This window comes from Eriocheir sinensis, chromosome 18 (genome assembly GCF_024679095.1).
Source record: "Eriocheir sinensis breed Jianghai 21 chromosome 18, ASM2467909v1, whole genome shotgun sequence".
In the NCBI taxonomy this organism is placed as follows: domain Eukaryota; kingdom Metazoa; phylum Arthropoda; class Malacostraca; order Decapoda; family Varunidae; genus Eriocheir; species Eriocheir sinensis.
In genome coordinates, this window is record NC_066526.1 from 10,670,734 (window position 1) to 10,693,868 (window position 23,135).

The 23,135-nt window shown below is 43.1% G+C and overlaps 1 protein-coding gene and 1 long non-coding RNA gene across 7 annotated transcripts in view; one reads left to right on the top strand and one right to left on the bottom strand.

Annotated features, from left to right (window-relative positions):
• The window catches only part of LOC127000294 (uncharacterized), a 36,288-nt gene extending 23,160 nt beyond the window's left edge, over window positions 1-13,128 (bottom strand). Inside the window, exons 1-2 of one of the 3 annotated variants that reach the window (XR_007753863.1) lie at window positions 13,013-13,128; window positions 11,200-11,303 (exon numbers count right to left, since the gene is read on the bottom strand). This is a non-coding gene — a long non-coding RNA (uncharacterized LOC127000294). Of the gene's footprint in view, window positions 1-11,199; window positions 11,304-12,413; window positions 12,492-13,012 lie in introns of those variants that run through there. The other 2 variants (XR_007753862.1, XR_007753864.1) reach the window with 2 other exon arrangements.
• Window positions 1-23,135, top strand: part of LOC127000292 (high-affinity choline transporter 1-like) — a 64,338-nt gene that overhangs the window by 10,003 nt on the left and 31,200 nt on the right. For 3 of the 4 annotated variants that reach the window (XR_007753858.1, XM_050863828.1, XM_050863830.1), the window contains exons 2-4: window positions 11,093-11,384; window positions 12,420-12,527; window positions 13,043-13,198. Coding sequence is in view for 3 of the 4 variants with exons in the window: in XM_050863828.1 (XP_050719785.1) it covers window positions 11,216-11,384; window positions 12,420-12,527; window positions 13,043-13,198 (433 nt within the window). In the remaining variant the exon portion in view is untranslated. Of the gene's footprint in view, window positions 1-11,092; window positions 11,385-12,419; window positions 12,528-13,042; window positions 13,199-19,624; window positions 19,774-23,135 lie in introns of all 4 variants that reach the window. The other variant, XM_050863829.1, reaches the window with a different exon arrangement.

The window sequence follows — 23,135 nt, forward strand, 5'->3', positions numbered from 1 at the left end:
GTGGGGGTAGTATCCTCGCCTCGTGGCCCGAAATGTGAGGCAGCGGGTGTGGGCGTGAGTGACATGTCGAGGCGGTGAGTGGCGACGACACCGTTTGGCAAGGAATGCGCCGTGTGATTCATGTGGTCTTGGTGGCTTTCTTCTTTTTCTTCTTCTTCTTTTGATGTCTTTTTCTTTTTCTTCTCTTGGTGTATTCATTTGGTTTTCTTTTCTTCTTTTCCTTTTTTTCATTCTTCTTCTTTTCCCTCTTTTCATTTACTTTTTCACCATTTATTCTTTTCCTTCTCTTTCTTTTTTTTTCTTTTCTTCCTCTTGTTCTTCTTTATATACTTTTCCTTTCTTTATCTCTCCTCTACTTTAACTTATCCCTTTCCACCATTTTTTTTCTCCCTACTACTTCTTCTTTTTCTTTTCATCCACCCCTCTATCATCCTCACCGTCTTCGGAAAATCAAACACAACGAACCCCCCCCCCAAAACCCCATCTCACATACCCCAATTTCACCACCCAAGCTTAAGCCATGTAGCGAGTGATGACAGCAGCGCACCGAAACTATATAGTGCAGGGAGGAGGCAAGAAACAGCCATCCCACACACCCCACGCGAGGACAATTGCGTCGAGAATCCTGTGTCCGAGGGAGGATAATGTGGCCCTAAGTGGTTCGGTACCTCGCCGGCCCTGGGATGAAAATAAACTAGTTGAGAGGATACATCGGGATCAGGAAGAATTTGCATCGGTAATTTTATTGGCTGGGAGAGCGGCGGCGAGGTGAAGGGAGGAAGAAGAGGAAGAGGGGTAAGAGGAGAAGGAAGAGGAAGAGGAGGAGCTGGGTGGGGCACGGAGGTTCATGAGGAAGAAGAGGAGGAGGAAAACGAAGAGGAGAGGGAAGATGAGGATGAGGAAGAGGATGAGGAGAAGGAAGCGAAGAAGGAAGAGGAGGAGGAGGAGGAGGAGGAGACAGAAGAAATAAGTAGAGATAATAATAGTAAGAAAAAGACTACTACTACTACTACTACTACTACTACTACTACCAATGATAATAATATAATGAGAAGAGAAAAAAAGTAGAAAATAAGTAAGCAAGGAAAGAAAGAAAAAGGAGAGAGCGAGAGAGAGAGAGAGAGAGAGAGAGAGAGAGAGAGAGAGAGAGAGAGAGAGAGAGAGAGAGAGAGAGAGAGAGAGAGAGAGAGAGAGAGAGAGAGAGAGAGAGAGAGAGAGAGAGAGAGAGAGAGAGAGAGAGAGAGAGAGAGAGAGAGAGAGAGAGAGAGAGAGAGAGAGAGAGAGAGAGAGAGAGAGAGAGAGAGAGAGAGAGAGAGAGAGAGAGAGAGAGAGAGAGAAAGAAAGAAAGGAAGAAAAGAGAAAGGAGAGAGAACGATAAAAAGGAAGATAAAATAAAAGTAAAAGAAAAAGAAATGCAAAATAAAAAAATAAAAAAGGAGGGAGGAGGAGGAGGAGGAAGGAAAGAAATGAAAGAAAAAGAGGAAGACAAAAAAATAACAGTAAAAAAAACGAAAACAGCAAAACAAAACAAAACATCAGAAAGAAAAAAAACAGCAACCTCGGATTATATAACGAAATATCTGCGTCTTTTGCGTTATCTAGATGCGTATGATATTCCTTTGTTGTCCCCTAAACAGTTACGTGAGCCCGTGACGAAGTACCAAGGACGAGGAAGGTCTCTTTACGCAGTCTGTCACGCTTGTCTCTTATGATTGTATATATGGTCTATGGGCGAAGGCTTCCTGGTGTCTGTATAGTTTTTTTTCTTTCTTTCTTTCTTTCCTTCTCTCTTTCTCTTTCTTTCTTTCTTTCTTTCTTTTTTTCTCTCTTTATTCATTAATCTATATATCTAACTATTTCTAACTAACTGAATGACTAACTGATTAACTAACTAACTGACTGTCCGACTGATTGCCTGACTGACTAACTGCCTGACTAATTAATCTAACTATCTGTCTATCTATCTATCTGTCTATCTATTTACCTATTTATCTATTTCTCAACTATATTTCTTTTCCTTCTCTTTTTTGTGAAATGAAAGCAACATATCAACGATTTTAAAAGCCTACACACACACACACACACACACACACACACACACACACACACACACACACACACAAAGAAAAAAAAAACCCAGATCATGCAACAAAATATATATAAAAATGGACGTGACTGCCAATGATGAAAACAATAAAGGAACACAAAGGAAGAACAAACAACAGCAGACCTGCTGGTCCTTACGAGGCTGTTTGTGACAAGCTACACTAACTATCTATTCAAAGGTGGACGATGAAGGACAGCGAAGGCGAAGGCTCCTCCCCACCCCCCCATCTCTCCAGCCAAAGCTGGCAGGAAAGAAAAAAGAACCATGCAGCATGGAAAAACTGCATGGAAATTATGTAGGAAAGAGGAAAGAACTACCATTACTGCTACCACTAACCGGGCGATAAAAGCGGACAAGGACACCAGTATTCGAAAGAACTTAACGTTATTACGACAATGAGTAATATCTTAGTTGCTGGTTGGATTCAAAATACTTGTCTAATCTATTCTCGAAGGCCGTAACTGTCGTACTATCAACGACATCACAGGGTAGAAAGTTCCAAACATTAACAACTCGATTGAAGAAGAAGTGTTTAGCTTCGTGCGACGAGAATCTTTTACCACTTATCTTCAAATTGTGATTTCTTCTTGTTCTATTTGATCGATCAATTGTAAAGTAATCTTCCGCATTAATATCACTGAATCCTTTAAACATTTTAAACACTTCTATTAGATCGCCTCGCATTTCTTCGTTTTGATAGGCTGAATAAATTTACTTCTTTAAGCCTTTGTTCATATGATAAATTTCTCAACCTAGGAATCATCTTTGTTACTCTTCGTTGAACCCGTTCCAACTTTTCTATGTCTTTTCTGTAAAAGGGAGACCAAAACTGTACACAGTACTCTAGACGGGATAGAACCAACGAATTATACAGTTTTAATATCACTTTTTCCGATTTATTATTAAAGACTCGTCCGATGAAGCCAACCAATAGCAACAACAGAAAAAGAAAAGACTATTAAGACGGGTCATTACTGTCTAGGAGATTAACAGCGTCATTAGCCGGCCGATGGAAGCGAATAAGAGACACCGAACGGGTAAAAGCACTATTAATTAGGTCAGGTCACGCACATGTCAAAATACTCATTACTGAATCGTTATGGGACAAGGTTGACGAAGTAACACGAACACGATGTTGCAAATATGTTACTTCTGTTACTACTGCTAATATACCTACTGTTTGTTAAATCTACCCTGTTTTTTTGTTATACTTACTAAATGAATCTACTAACTGACTAACTGAGGTCTGTTATAACTACTGACACTATTTACTAACCGACGTATGTTGTATCTACTAAATGAATCTACTGACTGACTCTAACTGACGTCTTTTATATCTATTAACTGAATTTATCAACGGACTCTATTTTGACATGTTATAATAAATAATAATAATATACAAACTGAATCTAATGACTTACTAACTAACTTATTATATTTACCAACTTGAATCTATTACCATATTCTCAAACTGACGTCTCCATTTACAAATTACAAATCCTTTTAGTCTCTTCTTTATCCTAGGAACATCAGTCCGTCTGCCAGCCAGTCATTCCACGAAAATATGATAAAAACTATTTACTCTCCATCAAAAAAAAGTTTCATCCAATACATCTCTTTAATTCATCGTTGTTACTTGGAATTGCTCTCTCATAAAAAGTAGATTCGCACATTGCGCCAGAGAGTAGCTTCATGATTTATTGAGGGCAGCTATCAAACACTTTTATGGCCAGTGCAGACGCTTCACGCTGTGCTGTTTTATTGACTATTGTACCAATGTAACGACCTCACCCAAAGACTTCAGCCGATGGACCACGGCAAAGGGATTTCAAAAGACACACGGGGGATCCATCTATCACGTCTGTCTAACCATCGATCCATCTATCCATCCATCTAGATATCTATCTATCAAGTTTGTCTCTCTCTCTCTCTCTCTCTCTTGATTAAATACTCACACGAAAACATTGCATATAATACAAAGCTCGCAGTCTTCGGTGTTTTCAAGTAAAGCAAGTCAACGCTTTATACCTACATGCACATAGGACTGAAAACACAGAAAAAAGCACTTCAAAGGGATCAAAGAGTACGTAATCACAACCTTTTCGAGTTTGATCCTCTTCCCTCTTAATGCCAGCGGTCTATATAAGGGATCAAAGCTCAAGGGCTATCGATAAGAGACTGAGGGATGGTGTTTTAAGGCCACTATAGACAGTCTTCCACTAAGCCTTCTCTTCCTGGATCCCTCTCCTACATTACCTTCCTTTTCTGGCCAAACCTCAACACATAAGCCTTCCCACCCTGAATCCTGCTTCCTTCCCCTTAGTTTATCTCCCTCTCCTGCCCTAACCGGTGATGTGAACTCGTGTGTGTGATGCTAAGCTACTTACTAAGTCCTTTGGGTGTAGGATTCAATGCGTACGTAGATGGCAGAATTACATAGCGGTTGATGCCAGTACTATCTCTATACGTAACCTTGTCGAGTGAGTCAGAGTTGTCAGGATGGCGAACAGTGATTTGGGGAAGGTTAAAAGTTGACGAAAAGGTGGATTAGTTGAGGTTCTTTTCCCAGCTGGGTGTTTGTGGGTCTAGTGAAGCGTTTCCAGCAGACGTAACCTATGGAATCTGTGTGTGTGTGTGTGTGTGTGTGTGTGTGTGTGTGTGTGTGTGTGTGTGTGTGTGTGTGTGAGTGTGAGTGCGTGAGAGGTTGGAGGGTGGGCAGCGCTGGGCTCAGATGACGTAAGGTAAAGTAATAACACACAACGCATTATACTAACCACCTTGAGCCACTCTTAGCACGAAACCCGATCCTGGGAGTCGCGCACGAGAGTTTCCATCCATCAGGGGGGGGGAAGGAAGAATGGAAGGGGAGAATAAAAAGAATACAAGGAAGAAAAATAGATAAGAGAAAGGAAGAATGGAGGAATGGAAGGGAATAAGAAAAAGAAAAAAAAGACAGACAGAGACGAAGGAAGGAAAAAATGTTGGTTGGTTAGTTAATTAGGTTAGTTTTGTTTTATATTTAAACTTGAAGACAACAACTATGAAAAAAATCTTATTGTCAGACCATTTATGCGGTTCAATTCCCGAAAGTGGTCGTGTGCCAGAAAAAAAAAAGGTTCAATTTCTAGGTTAATTTTAGCTCGTGGACGTGAAGGTGGACCGTAATAATAGCAATAAAGGGCAAGAAGCCATTACCCATAACGTGTTCTGCCTTGAAGGGGCCAAATTGTGTTATCCATTACGTCCTTCCGTGCAATAATTGGTTAACTGAGACAGAAATGGCTACTGTTGTTATTGATATCACTATTGTTATTATTATTATTATTATTATTATTATTATTATTATTATTATTATTATTATTATTATTATTATTATTATTATCATTATTATTATTACTATTATTATTATTAGCAGTAGTAGTAGTAGTAGTAGTAGTAGTAGTAGTAGTAGTAGTAGTAGAAACAGTAATATTAGACGTAGTAGTAATAGTAATAGTAGTAATCGTGGTGGCATAAATTATTGTAGTGGTAGTGGCAGTCGTAGTGTTAGTAGTAGTAGTAGTAGTAGTAGTAGTGGTGGTGTCGGCAGCGTCGGGTCGCCTGAGGGCCTGACGTCAGAGCACCTTGTCAAGTGTGACCTCACTGAAGGCCCCGCCCACTAAAGGGGATACACCCTCGGCCCCGGCACGGTGACGTCACCCATTACTCTCTCTCTCTCTCTCTCTCTCTCTCTCTCTCTCTCTCTCTCTCTCTCTTTGTTTCCCGGTCCCTCATTTCTTGGTTTTCTCTCTATTTCGTGTTTGTCTTTGTCTTCCTTGCTTCCCTTCCTCCATTACTCCTTATTCTTTTTCTATTTCCTGCCTTCTGTTCTTATTTTCCTTATTCCTTTCTTCCTTGTCTTCTTTCTATATTATTCCTTTAGTTCCTCTTCTCCTCTTTCCTCCTTCGCTTCTTTCTCCTTTTCTTATTCTCACATCCATTCTTCCTTCCTTCTGCTTTTCCTTTTTATTTTCCTCCTTTCTTACAATTCCCAATATTCCCTCTTTCCTTCCTTTACCCCTTCATTTCCTTATTCCCATCTTCCAATCTCTCTTTCTCCCCTTCATTCTTCCATTTTTTTCTTTCTTTCTCTCTTCTTCCCTTCCCCTTCCCTTTCCTCCCTTCTTCCGTCTCTTCTCCCTCTCCCTTCCCTTCCTTCTCTCCCCCCATCAGTGGTCTCATGGGAACCTAACATCTGTGTATATTAGACGTGTTTCTCTCTCTCTCTCTCAAATATAACAAAATTTACTTCCTTCACCTTAATATTCACTAAAGTAGAAATGCAAAGTCTTGGTGGCTATTTGAATTCATGTAATTGTACTTGGGTTTAAGGACAGACCACCTAGTTTAGACCATAGGATCTGTGTGGTCTGGATATCCATGTAAATCTATGTAAATCTCACTATCTCTCCATCTGTCTATCTATCTACCTATCTATCTATCTCCCTCAATGGTGGTTTAGTTGTTCAGGTAATAATTCAACGTATAACTATATATGATTTAGTGAAAACTCGTTGAGACTGACAGACTGACTGAACACTATTAAAACTAAGCTTCATTTTTATCAACAAGCTTGCGAATGATTTTTTATAATGATTGGGTAGAGGAAATTAATAATCAAATCTGCACCTCATTTTATCTGCAAGCTTGCGAATAATTTTTTTAACGTTAGAATAAAGGAAATTAATAACCGAATCTGAACCTCATTTCATCACCAAGCTTGCGAATAATTTTTCTAACGTTAGAATAAAGGAAATTAATGACCGAATCTGAACCTCATTTCATCACCAAGCTTGCGAATATTTTTTTTAACGTTAGAATAAAGGAAATTAATAACCGAATCTGAACCTCATTTCATCACCAAGCTTGCGAATAATTTTTTCAACGTTAGAATAAAGGAAATTAATGACCGAATCTGAACCTCATTTCATCACCAAGCTTGCGAATAATTTTTTTAACGTTAGAATAAAGGAAATTAATAACCGAATCTGAACCTCATTTCATCACCAAGCTTGCGAATATTTTTTTTAACGTTAGAATAAAGGAAATTAATAACCAAGTCTGCACCTCATTTTATCTGCAAGCTTGCGAATATTTTTTTATCGCTTGAATAAAGGAAATTAATAATAAAAACTGCACCTCATTTCATCACCAAGCTTGCGAAGTTTTTTTAACGTTAGCATAAAGAAAATTAATCCCCAGAATAAAAGCCTTAGTTCTTTTATAGCAATTCACGAAGATAAAAAGAAATGCTATTGTGTCTGGTTAATGAATAAAGGCATAATACTTTTTTTTAATATTTGCGAATATAATTAGAAAAAAAACTAACGTATGTGTAAATAAGGCGTCTCTCTCTCTCTCTCTCTCTCTCTCTCTCTCTCTCTCTCTCTCTCTCTCTCTCTCTCCTGGATGCCATCTGGAGAGCAGGTGAGGTAGGAAGTGAAGAGGAAGTGAGGGAGAAAGGGAGAGAGGGAAGGAGAGAGAGGGAGGGAGGGAGGGAGGAAGGAAGAAGGGAGAGGAAGAAAGGGGGAGGAGAGAAAGGTCAGTGAGGGGAAGGAGGAAGGTGAAGAGAAGGAAAAAAAAGCATAAAGGGAAAGGAAGAAAGGGAAGAAGGAAGGTAGGAAGTTAGGCAGATAAAGATAAAGAAAGGAAGGAAGGAAGGAAGGAAGGAGGAAGAGCAGGAGAGAAAGTAAGGAGGGAAAGGAAGAAGGGGAGGAAAGGATGAAGGGAAGGATAGGAAGAAAGAAAGAGCGAAAGAAATGGAAGAGAGAGAGAGAGAGAGAGAGAGAGAGAGAGAGAGAGAGAGAGAGAGAGAGAGAGAGAGAGAGAGAGAGAGAGAGAGAGAGAGAGAGAGAGAGAGAGAGAGAGAGAGAGAGAGAGAGAGAGAGAGAGAGAGAGAGAGAGAGAGAGAGAGAGAGAGAGAGAGAGAGAGAGAGAGAGAGAGAGAGAGAGAGAGAGAGAGAGAGAGAGAGAGAGAGAAAAAGAGAGAAAAAAAGAAAAGAAAAGCCAGAAGGATGTTTAATGAACTAAAAAAAAAAAAAGGCTTATTCATCTTATTCCTCTCCTTCCTCCACCTCTTTGTATTCCTCACCTTCGTCCTCTGATCTAATTTTCGGCGGGAAACATTTTTACGTAGGATGTCGGGTCGCGTCAACCACCTGTCCACCCCACCTGTCCTGTGTGTGTGTGTGTGTGTGTGTGTGTGTGTGTGTGTGTGTGTTTAAGCTTGTCTATATCTCTGTTATTTCCGCTTTTGTCTGTCTATATGTATTTCTCTATGTTAATCTGTCTCTTTATCTATCTATCAATCATTCTATCTATCCGCTTGTCGGCCTGTCTATCTGTCTATTTGTTTTTCTATTCATCTGTATTTATTTATCTCTATCTTTCTTTTTATCTACCTATCTATCTTTCTGTATATATCTCTCTCTCTATCTATCTAACCATCCATCTATCTATCTATCTCGTTCTCTCTATCTACCTATCTCTCCTGTGTCCTTCAATTCATCCCAGACCCGCTCGGCTCTCCATCCCTTGCCGGCGCTGTCGATGCAAGTCTTCGCAGCCAATACATGTTCATTTAATCAAGACACACACACTACCCGCGCCGCCCCTGGGAAAGCTGCGTGTGCTCGAGGCTTGGGCGATGCAGGGCGAGGAAGAGAAGGGAAGGGAAGGGAAGGGATGTGGTCGGGAAGAAGTGTGGCCGAGGGGAAGGGAAGCAAGGAAGGAAGGAAGGGAGGCAGAGCAAGATATATGAAGATAGAAAGGAAGCAGGAAGAACAAGAAAGGAAGGATGGATGGAGGAAGGAAGGAATAACTATGATGAAACACACACACACACACACACACACACACACACACACACACACAAACACACACACACACACACCACCCTACTCCTCCCCTCCCACACACATATTTACATACATAATACACACAAACCCAAATAGACATACGCAAATTCGTGACATCAATATTTGCCTCCGAATAAAAAGGTTTCATACCTGTAATTACACACACACACACACACACACACACACACACACACACACACACACACACACACACACACACACTCGCGCGCGCGTCTATACTAAAAAAAAAAATTAGCGTCAGTCAGTATCCGGGGCAATGCGTCCCTGAAATGTATATATATTGCCTGGGCGACCAACGGCTGTCATGTCCAAGCTGGGATAATTATATTTCGCCTCTCATGAGCACTTGTTGGCCATATGCATGTTATTAGTATCTTTTTTTCTCTCTCTCCTCTCTCTTTCTTTCTTTCTTTCTTTCATTGTTTATCTCTCTCTCTCTCTCTCTCCAAGCGCTTACATAGACGATACATAGAACATAAAATAGAGAATAGAATGACATTGTCTCATTGTCTCAGAAAGGAATAATAATCGTGTAACATCGCTTAAAGAAAAATATATGCAAGTGGTCTCGAGTTAATCTATCTTGGAGGAAATGAGTAATCGGACAGGCGGAGGTCAGCAGGGAGGATAAATATGTAGGTAAAGGTGCGCCTGACGTCACTGGGGTAATTACCTGCCACGGGAAACAAAGGAGTGAAAGAGAGCGCTGAGGGGAGAGATTTGGAAGGGAATGAATTATGAAGCTCCGTGTGTCAAATCTCCCCCAGGACTCAGTATAGGGATGAACCAACACTCGGGCGAACCAAACATCGAAAATATATGAAAAAACTGAGATACCAACAGAGAAACCAGATAACGAAAACATTACCGCCAGAACTTTCCCCAATAACGAAACAAAAGCTGAAATACCAACAGAGAAACCACGTAACGAAAGCGAATGGAGGATGAACCGAACGTGGGAGGGATGACGAAAATAAAAAAAATATTGCAACAGTAACTACATAGCGAGAAACCTTTGCCAAGTCACCTCCCACACTTACACACACACACACACACACACACACACACACACACACACACACACACACACACACACACACACACACACACACACACACACACATTTCCATTACGATCTTTCCCGAATATCGAAAAAAAAAATTTGAAATACCATTTATAGAGTAACACTAACTATCTTGAGAGAGGCCTTGGTCAAATCACCTCTGAAACTCACACACACACATTTCCACTTCAAACTTTTCCCAAATAACGAAAAGAACAACAACAATAACCCTGAAATACCAACACAGGAACCAGGTCACGAAAGCATATGAGGCCAAATGAGGGAGGCGGCGTGATGAAGGCGTAGCGTGAAAGGAGACAGAGACAGAAAGAGACGAAGTTGGAGAATGAGAAGGAAACTGAATGGGGGAGATCAGTCAGGGCGTCCAACTTGCGAACCTCACCAAAAGCGGTGAAGAAAAAGGGAAGAAAAAGCCGAGTCCGTTTTTTCTCCGACTACCAAATGACCTTCTCGCACGGGTGTAAAGGTAGAAGCCTATTCGTGGGTCTTAGTAGATTCCCTTCAGCCTCAGGGGACGAATTGGGGGCTTCCTTTGGACACGAATGAGGGTGATGGGACAGAGAAAAGGGAAGGCGCCGAAGGGAGGAGTGAGTGAGGGTGAGACAGAGAAGGGAGAGGATGGGGAAAAGAGGAGAGGAAAGGAGGGAACGTTGGGAAGACGAAGCAGAACAGGGGACAGAGAGAGGGAAGATGATGGGTAAAAGAGAAGGAATAAGATAAAGGGAGAGGAAGGGAAGGAAGGCAAGAAATAGAAGATAGCAGGAAAAGGAAAAGGCTGCGAGGAGGTTTTTTTAGAAGGAAAATAAAAGCGAAATAAATAAGCTTCTGTGATCATAGAGAGAAAATAGAGGCAGAATCGGAATTTAAATAGGAAAATTAACCTTAAATAAACAGAACCAAACATTATAAAAAGACATCAGTTAAGATAAAGAATAATTAACACCCAAACTCACCTGTCTTTCTCTTTCTTCCTCTCACCTGCAGGACCTTCGCCAGGTGAATACATTAGGGACACCTGGAGCCAAGCAAGACCAACCCAACCCAGCTCAACCCACCTCAAGCTAACCCAACAGCACCCACGCTTCCCTCACCTTCTCAGCCGCCACCATGACTATCAACGTTGGAGGAATCATCGCCATCGTCCTCTTCTACCTTCTCATCCTCGTCGTCGGCATCTGGGCGGCGAAGAAGAAGCCTGAAGGGGAGGATGATGCCGACGATGTGATGTTAGCGGGGCGGAGTATAGGCGTGTTCGTAGGGATATTTACGATGACAGGTAAGAAGATGATGATTGAGACAGGTGTTAAAAGAAAGGAAAATGTTTAAAAGAAAGATGAAGAATGAATGAAGTTGTGAAAAGAAGAAATAGGTTTGTTTTTTGGGTTCTATAGGTACTTAATCATGTTATATTAATGAACTACGAGCGAAATGGATAGATAAATAAGAAGAGGAAAATGTTTAAGAGAAAGATGAAGAATGAATGAATTTGTGAAAAAAAATAGGTTTGGTTTTTGGGTTCTATAGTTACTTGATCATGTTATATTAATGAACTACGGGAAATAAATAGATAAATAAGAAGCGGAAATTTTTAAAAAGAAAGATAAGGAGTTAGTGAATTTATGTACAGAAGAAATAGGTTTGGTTATTAAGGTCAAAAGTTACTTAATCATGTTTTATTACCGAACTACGAGAGAAATAGATAAATAGCTGGATGGATATATAGATAGAGAGATGGGTGAGTGGATTAATACATATAGATAAATAGGTATAGATAGATAGATAGATAGATAGATACAGAGATAGATAGATAACTAGATAAAGATATTGATAAAAAACACCTATTTATTTAGAACCATATGTAAATATTGACTGACACATTCCACAGTTATTCCGACAGATAACTCAAATCAATGTCACCCCAACACAAACACATATAAAGAAGTATTGGTAAACAAACACGACTACGTTTTATGAGACTTCCAAATACACACACACACACACACACACACACACACACACACACACACACACACACACACACACACACAACAAACGAGAAAACAAATAATATGACATGAAAACACACCCACGCACGCACACCCACACCCACATTTATCCCCTTCCATTCCTTACCCCCCAAAATAACCCTTCCCCCCTCACCACACGGTCTAATACCCCCCAAAAAATCCTTCTCACCCCTACACACTGGCCCCCTCTATCTCCCAACCCCCAACATCAACCCCCAACCCTACCCCCCCTTCCCATCCCCCTCCACACTGTCTAACAACTCGCCCATCCTTCTCACCGTCAGCCACCTGGGTCGGCGGCGGGTATATAAACGGGACGGCCGAGGCGGTGTACGATACGGGCCTCGTCTGGTGCCAGGCCCCCTTCGGATACGCTATGTCGCTGATCTTCGGTAAGTGGGAGAGATATGACAGTTGTGAAAGAGATGAAAAAGATGAGAGGTAGTTAATCAAATAGCATATAGAGAAACTAGACTTCCTTTTTCAGAGCGCTATCCTAAGAACTAGAACACAAAACGAAACTATGCACGAAAAAGAGGAAAAATAAGAGCTGGGAGAAAAATGAGAAAGAAAGGTAGTTAATCAACATATATTGCATCCAGACATACCTTTTCAGAACACAGTAACACAAAACGAAACTATGTACTAAAAAGAGAGGAAAATAAACGAAATAGCAATTGTACTAACACACAGAGATGAGAGAGGTAATCATTTACAATATAAAGAATCCAAACACTATTTTTTCTCAACACAATCCTAAGAACCACAAAAAAAACACACACACGAAAAAAAGGAGAAAAGAAAAACCACTACCACAAACGCACACACACACACACACACAAAACCCGTACTCGTATACAACCACCAAAGAACTTACCTGTACTCGTTCCCTTCTCCCCTCGTCCAGGCGGCGTGCTCTTCGCTAACAAGATGCGCTCCCAAGGGTACGTGACGATGCTGGACCCGCTGCAGGACAAGTTCGGGGAGCGGATGGGCGGCCTGCTCTTTTTGCCGGCGCTATGTGGAGAAGTGTTCTGGTCGGCGGCCATCCTCGGAGCACTGGGTGAGTGTTACGACGAAGGACTATTAGGAGTAGGAAGGTTAGGAGGTGTAGGGCGAGATAGAGAGGAGGAGAATGAGTTTAAAGGGTGGTATAGGATGAATAATGAGGAGGAGTAGGGCACACACACGAAAGCATACACTGATTGAGCAAAATATCTTCCGGAAATTTATAGCATCATACCTTACGCAAAGAAATCAGTCAGTAAGGTTAATACTACTTTACATTTTTTGCTTCCAAGGGACGATGCCGTGACCCATTGATTTACTTGTGAAATACCGCGAGAATGAAGGAAGTTTTCTTTTGGCATTTAAGTCAGAAAAGGAATATTCGACAAAACTATATAATTTAGCGAGTAATTTTGTAGCTTGTTTCAATTTTCGCCGTCATGAACTAAAATGATGAGGCACGAAATCTGAAACAAACATCGTATTTTTGTTTTCTTTATCTATTTCAGTGCAAGGAAATATCGGTTGTAAACTGGAAACAAATTACGCCTACAAATTCAGTAACTATAAATGAATACTCTTGGAACAGTGAATAATTACACTAATAATAATTTCATATCAACAGAAGTTCTATAAATGATTAATACTAATATAGCAATCCTGTTGAATGTATAAATAGTAAGTAAGGGAGAGTTGTGCAAGAGGGAGTCTGAAACTATTTATGATATTTCAGTATTATAACGAGAAACTAATCCTCCCTCGAAACGGCAAACTATGACATTACATCCTCGTTTAAATGCACAAATAAATAGGAGACAGAGGAAGCCTTGAGTGGGAGGGAAAGGCTGGGAAAGTGAGCTGGTGCAAGAGGGAGTCTGGGAAGGTGAGATCATTATGACATTTCAGCATCGTAACCAGACATCAATTCTCCCTCGAAACGGTAAACTATAACATTACATCCTCGTTTAAATGCACAAATAGGAGACAGAGAAAGCCTTGAGTGAGAGGGAAAGGCTGGGAAAGTGAACTGGTGCAAGAGGAAGGCTGGGAAAGTGAGATAATTATGACATTTCAGCATCGTAACCAGACATCAATTCTCCCTCGAAACACCGAACTGTAACATTACATCCTCGTTTAAATGCACAAACAGCAGACAGAGGAAGCCTTGAGTGGGAGGGAAAACACCGACCTGTAACATTACATCCTCGTTTAAATGCACAAACAGCAGACAGAGGAAGCCTTGAGTGGGAGGGAGAGAAGGAGGAGGAGGAGGAGGTGAACTGATCGGCAGCATTAACGAAGGACATCAGGACAAAGTGCTCCCTCGGGCCCAGTCGCAACTTGGTGTCAGTGTCGCCTCGCCTCGCCGCCGGGGGGACGAGACGAGGTTGCTGGGGGGACGAGACGAGGTTGCTGGGGGCGTCTCAGGCCAAGAACTTAGTCAGGATGGGAAAGTCGACACCAGGATCCTCGAGAGCGGGGTCAAAAAAGGAAAAATAACTAAGAAAACACCATTATATCCCAAGAAAAGGGTTCGGTGTCAAGGAAGCCAATAACTTAGTCAGGCAGGGAAAACTGATACACGGAGACTTGAAAGCGAGATCAAAAAAGGAAAAAAAGAGCAAAGAAAACACCTCCATTTCCTAAGACGAGGCTGCCGGGGGCGTCTCAGGGTCAAGAACTGAGTCAGGAAGGGAAAACGGATACCCGGATCGTCTACATGGTGTCAGGGAGGGAAAAAATAGCAAAGAAAACACCTCCATTTCCTAAGACGAGGCAAGAAGGAGAAATTGACACCAGAAGTTCCAAGATTCTGGTTAGACGGAAAAACTAGCTGAGAAAACACCTCCATTTTTCGAGTATCGGGTTGGAAGGCGACGAACTGAGGCAGGAAGGGAAAACGGATACCCGGAACCTAACGAATAGGATCATAGAGGAAAAATAGCTAAGAAAACACCTCCATTTCCTAAGACGAGGCTGCCGGGGGCGTCTCAGGGTCAAGAACTGAGTCAGGAAGGGAAAACGGATACCCGCATTGTCTAAAGTGGGGGTGAGAAAGGAAAAAATAGCTCAGAAAACACTTCCATTTCCCCCTTACAGTGTTAGAAGGTATCATAAAGGTAAACAAAGTTGGTCAGGAATGTTACTCTGACACCAGGAACCTTCGGAGTGGAGTCATAGAGAAAAAGGTCAGAAAACAACTCTATTTTCTAAGGCAAGGGTTGGAAGGTGTCAACGAAGCCAAGAAATTAGTTAAAAAAAGAAAACTGTTACCGGGAGACATAAATTGAGGTCATATAAGGAAAAATAGCCAAGAAAACACCTCCATTTTCAGGGCAGAGGTTTGGAAGACATCAACGAAGCCAATTACTTAAAAAATGAAAACTGATGCCCGAAGACTTAAACTAAGGCCATAGAGGGAAAAATAGCTAAAAAAACACCTCCTTTTCTTACGTATTGAGTTAGAAGGTGTCAGCAAAGCCAAGAAATTAGTTAAAATAGGAAAAACTAATACCTGGAGACTTAAATTGAGGTTATATAGAGGAAAATACCTAAGAAAACACCTCCCTTTCTTGCATAAAAGGTTACCAGGTGTTAATGAGGTCAGAAACTTGATCGGGAAGGAAAAACTGATACCCAGACTTAAAATGAGGTCATATAAGGAAAAATAGCAAAGAAAACAACTCCATACAGGGTTGGAAGGCGTCGTTTGGTATCGTTTGGCTGTTAACTGCCACGGAGGTCTTGGCAACTTCGAGACGCCAAGGACACAGGATTAAGTGAGGGAAAAATACGTCTTTTCGTTAATCCAAAAAAAAGATCAAGATTTTTTATTGGAGTCTCAAGTTTTGCAGTTTAAAGGTCAAGAGTGAATACATAATATACAAGAAAAATGAGGAGAGAGAGAGAGAGAGAGAGAGAGAGAGAGAGAGAGAGAGAGTGAGAGAGAGAGAGAGAGAGAGAGAGAGAGAGAGAGAGAGAGAGAGAGAGAGAGAGAGAGTGAGATTGAGAGAGAGAGAGAGAGAGAGAGAGAGAGAGAGAGAGAGAGAGAGAGAGAGAGAGAGAGAGAGAGAGAGAGAGAGAGAGAGAGAGAGAGAGAGAGAGAGAGAGAGAGAGAGAGAGAGAGAGAGAGAGAGAGAGAGAGAGAGAGAGAGAGAGAGAGAGAGAGAGAGAGAGAGAGAGAGAGAGAGAGAGAGAGAGAGAGAGAGAGAGAGAGAGAGAGAGAGAGAGAGAGAGAGAGAGAGAGAGAGAGAGAGAGAGAGAGAGAGAGAGAGAGAGAGAGAGAGAGAGAGAGAGAGAGAGAGAGAGAGAGAGAGAGAGAGAGAGAGAGAGAGAGAGAGAGAGAGAGAGAGAGAGAGAGAGAGAGAGAGAGAGAGAGAGAGAGAGAGAACCAAAGCAGCGTAACTAAGAAGGTATTGGAGAAGGAATGAAGAGCCGAAGACATGGAACTGAAGAAGAAATCACAAGGAAGAAGAGGAGAGGAGACTGAGGAGGAGACTGGAGGAGGAGGAGGATGGAGAAAAGGAGGCACAGAGGGGAGACTAAGGAGGCTGAATACGAGGAGGAAAAGGAAGAAGACTGAGGAGGAGGAGGAGGAGGAGGAGGAGGAACAGGAGTAGGGGAGTGAAAGGCCGCATACAAGGAGGACAGGAGTAGAGGAAGAGAGGAAGCTGGACACAAGGAGGGGCAGGAAGGAGTAGCGGAGTGCGAGGCGAGACAAAAGCTCCCCGCCACTCCAGCACATGACCCCGCGAGTCCTCGAGGCCCAGCACAAGTGAGCGAGGCGCGAGTGTCGAGACGCGAATGTAAACACGAGGGCGGGAACGACGAGGCGAAGGGAAGGGAACGCGAGGGAAAGGCAGGAAGGAAGGGGAAGCACGGGAAGGCAGGAAGGGAAGCAAGTGAACGCAAAGCAGGTAGAAAGGAAAGGGAAACAAGGGGACACAGAGGAAGGAAAGGAAGGCAAAACGAAGCTGGAAAGGCGAGAACGGAATATATGACAAGACGATGAAGAAAGGCAAGAAGAAAATAAGGCAAGAAAAAACAAGATAACACAAAACGGAGCAAGAAAGGCAAGCAAGGGAAGGCAAGGGGGCAGCGAGGGAAAGAAGGCAAGCCAGGGTAAAAGCGAGGGGAGAGAGATAGAGGGCTGAAGCAAGGCCTTTCCGATGACGTCAGAGGCAGCGTGCGAGAGTGGGCGACTAGGCGGAGCAGCGGGCCGAGACTCCTGTTGTTTACGAGGCATGTTCTCACTTCCTTACCACACCCACCTGCCCTGACCCCTTACATCCCACCTCCCGGGGTTAGAAGTGGGTGTAGGGTTGCCTGTGGCTTGTCTTGGGAGGTTGAAATACGACTCAAACCCCAAAACGACGAGGCTGCAGGGACCGTCACGCAGTTGTTTATGAGGCAGGTTCTCACTTCCTTACCGCCCTTTGCTCACCCCTTTCTCCAAGTTGGGGTGCAGGGTTGTCTTGGGAGGTTAAAATACGACGCAAACCCCGAAACGACGAGGCTGCAGGGACCGTCACGCAGTTTATGAGGCAGGTTCTCACTTCCTTAACCCCCTCCACAAACCCTGACCCTCCAACCTCGTCCCAGCTGGCGGGGTTAGGAGTAGGTATAGGACTGTCTTGGGGGCTGTCTTGTGGGGGCTAATACATGACGCAAACCCCAAAACGACGAGGCTGCAGAGACCGTCACGCACCTTGGAACACGCGAGCTGAAGGAAGGAGTTTTTTCTAGGGTTTAAATATAGTAAAAAGAAATAACGTTTACGATTTACAGTGTCTTTCGCGTTTTCTTCTCTTTGTGCGTCTTTGTGGACCAGAAATGAGGGTTGCATAGGATAGAGGGAGAAGGGAAGGGTGGCGAATAGGGGTTGGATAAGAGAATAAGGGAAAGGGAAAGACAGAGGATAAGAAGGGTGACAGGGGTTGCATAGGATAAAGGGGAGAAGGGAAGGACAAGGATTAAGGGAAGGGTGAATAATGGTTGCCTAGGATAAAGGGGAAAGGGAAAGACAGAGGATGGGAAGGGTGAACCAGTGGCGCTAAGTTAAGGGCACATTAAGGCTTCTGGTCACGTAGGCGCGGTGTGGCGGCCTTCCCCTCTGACTCAACACAAGGAGGCAGCCCAAAATTGTCCTCCTGATGAGCTGAAACGGCAGTGAAGGAGGCAAAACAGACGGAAAGAGGGGGACATAATCTAATACTGTATGACAATGAGAAATGATGGAAGACGAGACAGACTTTAAAATCTTTCCCTTAGACATAGACGCAAAGGGAGGAACAGAAAGCGAATGAACGGAGGAAAAATCTTGTGAAACGCCGGTAAAGGAGGCAAAACAGAGGGAAAGAGGACAACATCTAGTACGGCAATAGAATAAAAACAGGCAATGAGGAATAAGTGGAAAGATTGAACGGGAAAAATGACACGTTAAAATCCTTTCCTTTAGATTTAGACGTAAGGGAAGAACAGAGAGCAAGAGAACGGAGGAAAAATCTTATGGTGAAACGGCAGTGAAGAGACTGAAGAAACTTGAAGCAAAAATTAAAGAAAGACACTGTAAAACCTTTCCTTCTGACACAGACGTAAGGGAAGAACAGATTGCGAGTGAACAGGGGAAAAGTCTTTATAAACAACCTTTCGTTCTAAAGACATAAACTGAACGAGACTGAACGAAGGACACTAATATATCACAACCTGACATAAAGACAAATGGGAGGGAGGGAAAAGCAAGCGAGGGTAAGGAAAGATTGAACCCTTTGCAAACACTGAGCTAGAGACGAGGAGGAGGAAGAGGAGGAGGAAGAGAGAAAGAAAGAGGCTGAACGGGAGGAAAGATTGAACCCTTTGCAAACACTGAGCTAGAGACGAGGAGGGGGAGGAGGAGGAGGAAGAGAGAAAGAGAGGCTGAACGGGAGGAAAGATTGAACCTTTTGCAAACACTGAGCTAGAGACGAGGAGGAGGAAGAGGAGGAGGAAGAGAGAAAGAGAGGCTGAACGGGAGGAGAGAAACAAGCCTTAAGAATCTTTACTACTGACGGAGACGCACGGAGGAAACACTGGTAGGCAGAAGGAGCAGAAAGAGACAGAAGGGGAAGAAAAACCAGACTTTAGAACCGTTACCCCTGACACAGAGACACAGACGGGACACTGGTAGGTAATCTTTTCTTCTGCGATAGAGAGAAGGAGGAGGACAAGGAGGAGGAGGAAAAGAAACAAAAGAGGAAGAGAGAAACAAGACTTTAGAACCTTTACTCATGACACACAGAGACAAACGGACTAGGAAACATTGGTATAGTAGGTCGTAGGCAAGACAACCTTTCCTTGTGAGTTAGAGACGAAGAGGAAGAGAGAGAGAGAGGCTGAACTAAACGGGAATAGCAACAAGACTTCAGAGAGACGCAAAGGGCTAGCGGAAGGGGACACATGTGGTAGGCTGGAATGCATATGCTCTTGACTTTATCTTCTGCAGGTGCTACGCTATCGGTCGTCTTGGATATGGAGCAGGAGATGGCCGTCATCCTGTCCGCGTTCATAGCTGTGGCGTACACCCTATTCGGAGGCCTGTACGCTGTGGCCTATACGGACGTGGTTCAACTCGGGTGCATATTCTTAGGACTGGTAATGAGGCTGTGGCACGCGAGCTCGTAGTTGTTGCTTAGTCGAGCCAGAGGACGTGAGGACCTGACGGGGTGGAGAGGCGTTGGTTCTGTCTTTTTAAACTGAATCTCGATGTTGTAGGCGTAGTGGAGTTCTATAGGTGTTAGTGCTGGAATGTATAATCACCACCACCACCACCACCACCTGTTACCACCACCACCACCACCACCGTCACCACCACCATAAGTCATCATCGTTGGGCTCGCATGACTTAATCGCCTGCAGCCTCACACACACGCACACACACACACACACACACACGCACACACACACACGAACATCCTCCCCTCCTCCTCCACCCCCTCACACACACACACACACACACACACACACACACACACACAATGGATGTACTAGACTAGACCCACACCCCCTTGCCTGCGTCTCTTGGGGTTTAATTAGAAAATTCTCACTCAGGTAACTCAGGTGGGACGCGCTAAAGGTATGTGTTCTCCCTTTGATTATCTATTTACCTGTCTGTAGAAATTAGTGAAGAAGTTATCATCATTTTCATCAGGTTTTGTGTCGATAATTTCCCGGGATGATCGGTGCGGTGGACTGATTTTCTACTCGGCGTTTTACCTCGTGTATTTCGATCAAGTGAAGTTTGAGGGAATACGGTGTAGCTACGCGTGGCCTCGGTGATAATCTTCGTTACGTTAGCCCATTTCGTTAGTTCGTTAAAGAGAATCTGGCGTTTCGTGCAACCAGAGAAGAGAAACACGTTCGTCTCATTAGCGTAAGCGTCGACCATTAGCAAGAAGTGATGGTGAGTTTTTTCGTCCAGCCATTTACTTTCTCTCTCAAACACAGAGAGAAAAAGATGGGAAGGAAAACACGTGTGGAAAGGAAGATTCATTTACTTATATACCTTTTATTTTTGCTCACACACACACACACACACACACACACACACACACACACACACACACACACACACACGCGAATAAAAACAGTATAGGAAATATTACAAAAGTGGAAGAAAAGATAAATAAAGGTGAAATTTGCAGTCATCGGAAGACACACCAAACGTCGACTTCATATTAGCAAGAGGTGACGTATAATTTTTCAGACGATTTACTTTTCCTAACACACACAAAAATAAAACAGTTAAAAAACCTTACGAGTGGAAAGCAAGATAAATAAACTTACTAATTTATTACTACGGACACTCACTCATTAGGAAAGGGACCCAAAATACACTTGAGAGTCAGACACTTCAATTATAACGACTTAGAAGATTGAGTACTTTAAAGATTATGGCAACTTAGATAGATGGAGAGAGAGAGAGAGAGAGAGAGAGAGAGAGAGAGAGAGAGAGAGAGAGAGAGAGAGAGAGAGAGAGAGAGAGAGAGAGAGAGAGAGAGAGAGAGAGAGAGAGAGAGAGAGAGAGAGAGAGAGAGAGAGAGAGAGAGAGAGAGAGAGAGAGAGAGAGAGAGTTTCACAATGAATTTAAAATCTTTCTCGAGTGCTTCAAAGAGACCCTGAGTGTTTTCGTAACCCACAAGGTATCCAGGTGACCTCTTCGGCCCCCTCGTTCCCTTTAGGCCTCAGAGTGCATTCTAGGGGACTCCAAAGCATTTTTTCAGGGGGTTCAAGGGGCCTTCGGGAACTCTACGGGGGTTCAGAACTCTCTAGACGGGTTCCAAGTGGATTTCTTAGGATCTACGGAACAGCGTCTATGTAACTTCAGATTCTAGAGGATTTGAAACCATTTCAGGGACAAACTCTAGGTTCCAGCGGATTTAAAACCATTTCAAGGATAGACTTTGGGTTTCCGAGGATTTCAAAATATTCTAAGGATGCCGAAAGGTCCTTAGAAATGAAAATTTGGATCCACAGGTTTACAGATTCTTTCAAAAGGATTCAAAGAGACTTCAAAGGCAGAAAATTGATGAAAAAAGAATGTCAGAGTTTTTATAATTTTCGAAAGCCATAAATGTATTAAAAGATTCATTTGGTTTATTTGTGGGTTTACAGATGAGTTATATAAATAGTCCAAACCTCACTAAACCATGGAGGGGACTCAGGAGGGTTTCAGAGAGAGGCTATGGTAGAATTATGAGCTTTGAGGAAGGCTTATGGGGGATTCAAGACTATTCGGAGGAAAGATAAAGGGTTTGAAGGCCTTAATGGAAGTGATATAGAAGGATTCAGGTGTCTATGTGGCCACGAGTGGGATTTGAGTGGGGCTGATATGTGAGGTTGAGTGGGGAAAGTGAGAGGGGCTTATGACAAGGAAATGGGCCTTGTGAGTGGGGTTAATGACTGGGCTTAATGAGTGGGGTTGAGTGGGGAAGGTGAGAGGGGTTTATGACAAGGAAATGGGCCTTGTGAGTGGGGTTAATGAGTGGGGTTGAGTGGGGAAGGTGAGAGGGGTTTATGACAAGGAAATGGGCCTTGTGAGTGAGGTTAATGAGTGGGGTTAATGAGTGGGGTTGAGTGGGAATAGTGAGAGGGGTTTGTAACAGCTAAATCCGGCATACTTGTGAGTGTGGCAGGTGGTGAGTGGGATATCTAAATAGGGTGACTGGAAATTTCAAAGTGGGGTATGTGAGGGGTAAGTGGGGTTGACGAGTGGGAAAGACGAGTGGGATATGTGAGTGGGACAGGTGAGAGGGACATATGAGTAGGATTAGTGAATGGGATTGATGAGAGGGATATGTAAGTGGGGCAGCTGAGTGGGATATGAGTGGGGGAGTGGGATATGTAAGTGAGTGGGACAGGTGAGTGGGGTGAGTGGGCGCCTCTCATGTGGTGCGGCAGGTGACCGAGGGCGACGATGTGGCCAGATATCGATCACGTGACCTTTCCCTCCCCCCATTACTACCCGTTTCTCTCTCTCTCTCTCTCATAAAATTCATAAACATCAACTAAAAATTACTTTCCAGCTCTGAAATGACTTTAAAGCAAGGATTATTATTATTATGAGAGAGAGAGAGAGAGAGAGAGAGAGAGAGAGAGAGAGAGAGAGAGAGAGAGAGAGAGAGAGAGAGAGAGAGAGAGAGAGAGAGAGAGAGAGAGAGAGAGAGAGAGAGAGAGAGAGAGAGAGAGAGAGAGAGAGAGAGAGAGAGAGAGAGAGAGAGAGAGAGAGAGAGAGAGAGAGAGAGAGAGAGAGAGAGAGAGAGAGAGAGAGAGAGAGAGAGAGAGAGCACCTCACCACGTTCTTTGCGAGCCAGTAGATGAAAATCGCTCACAGGTAATGATTTGGAAAGGAGGAGGAGGAGGAGGAGGAGGAGGAGGAGGAGGAAGGAGATAGAAGCCCCTTCCTTATTCATATACGTAGGTTCGTGTCCTCATTCCATCACACTTATAAAGATTCA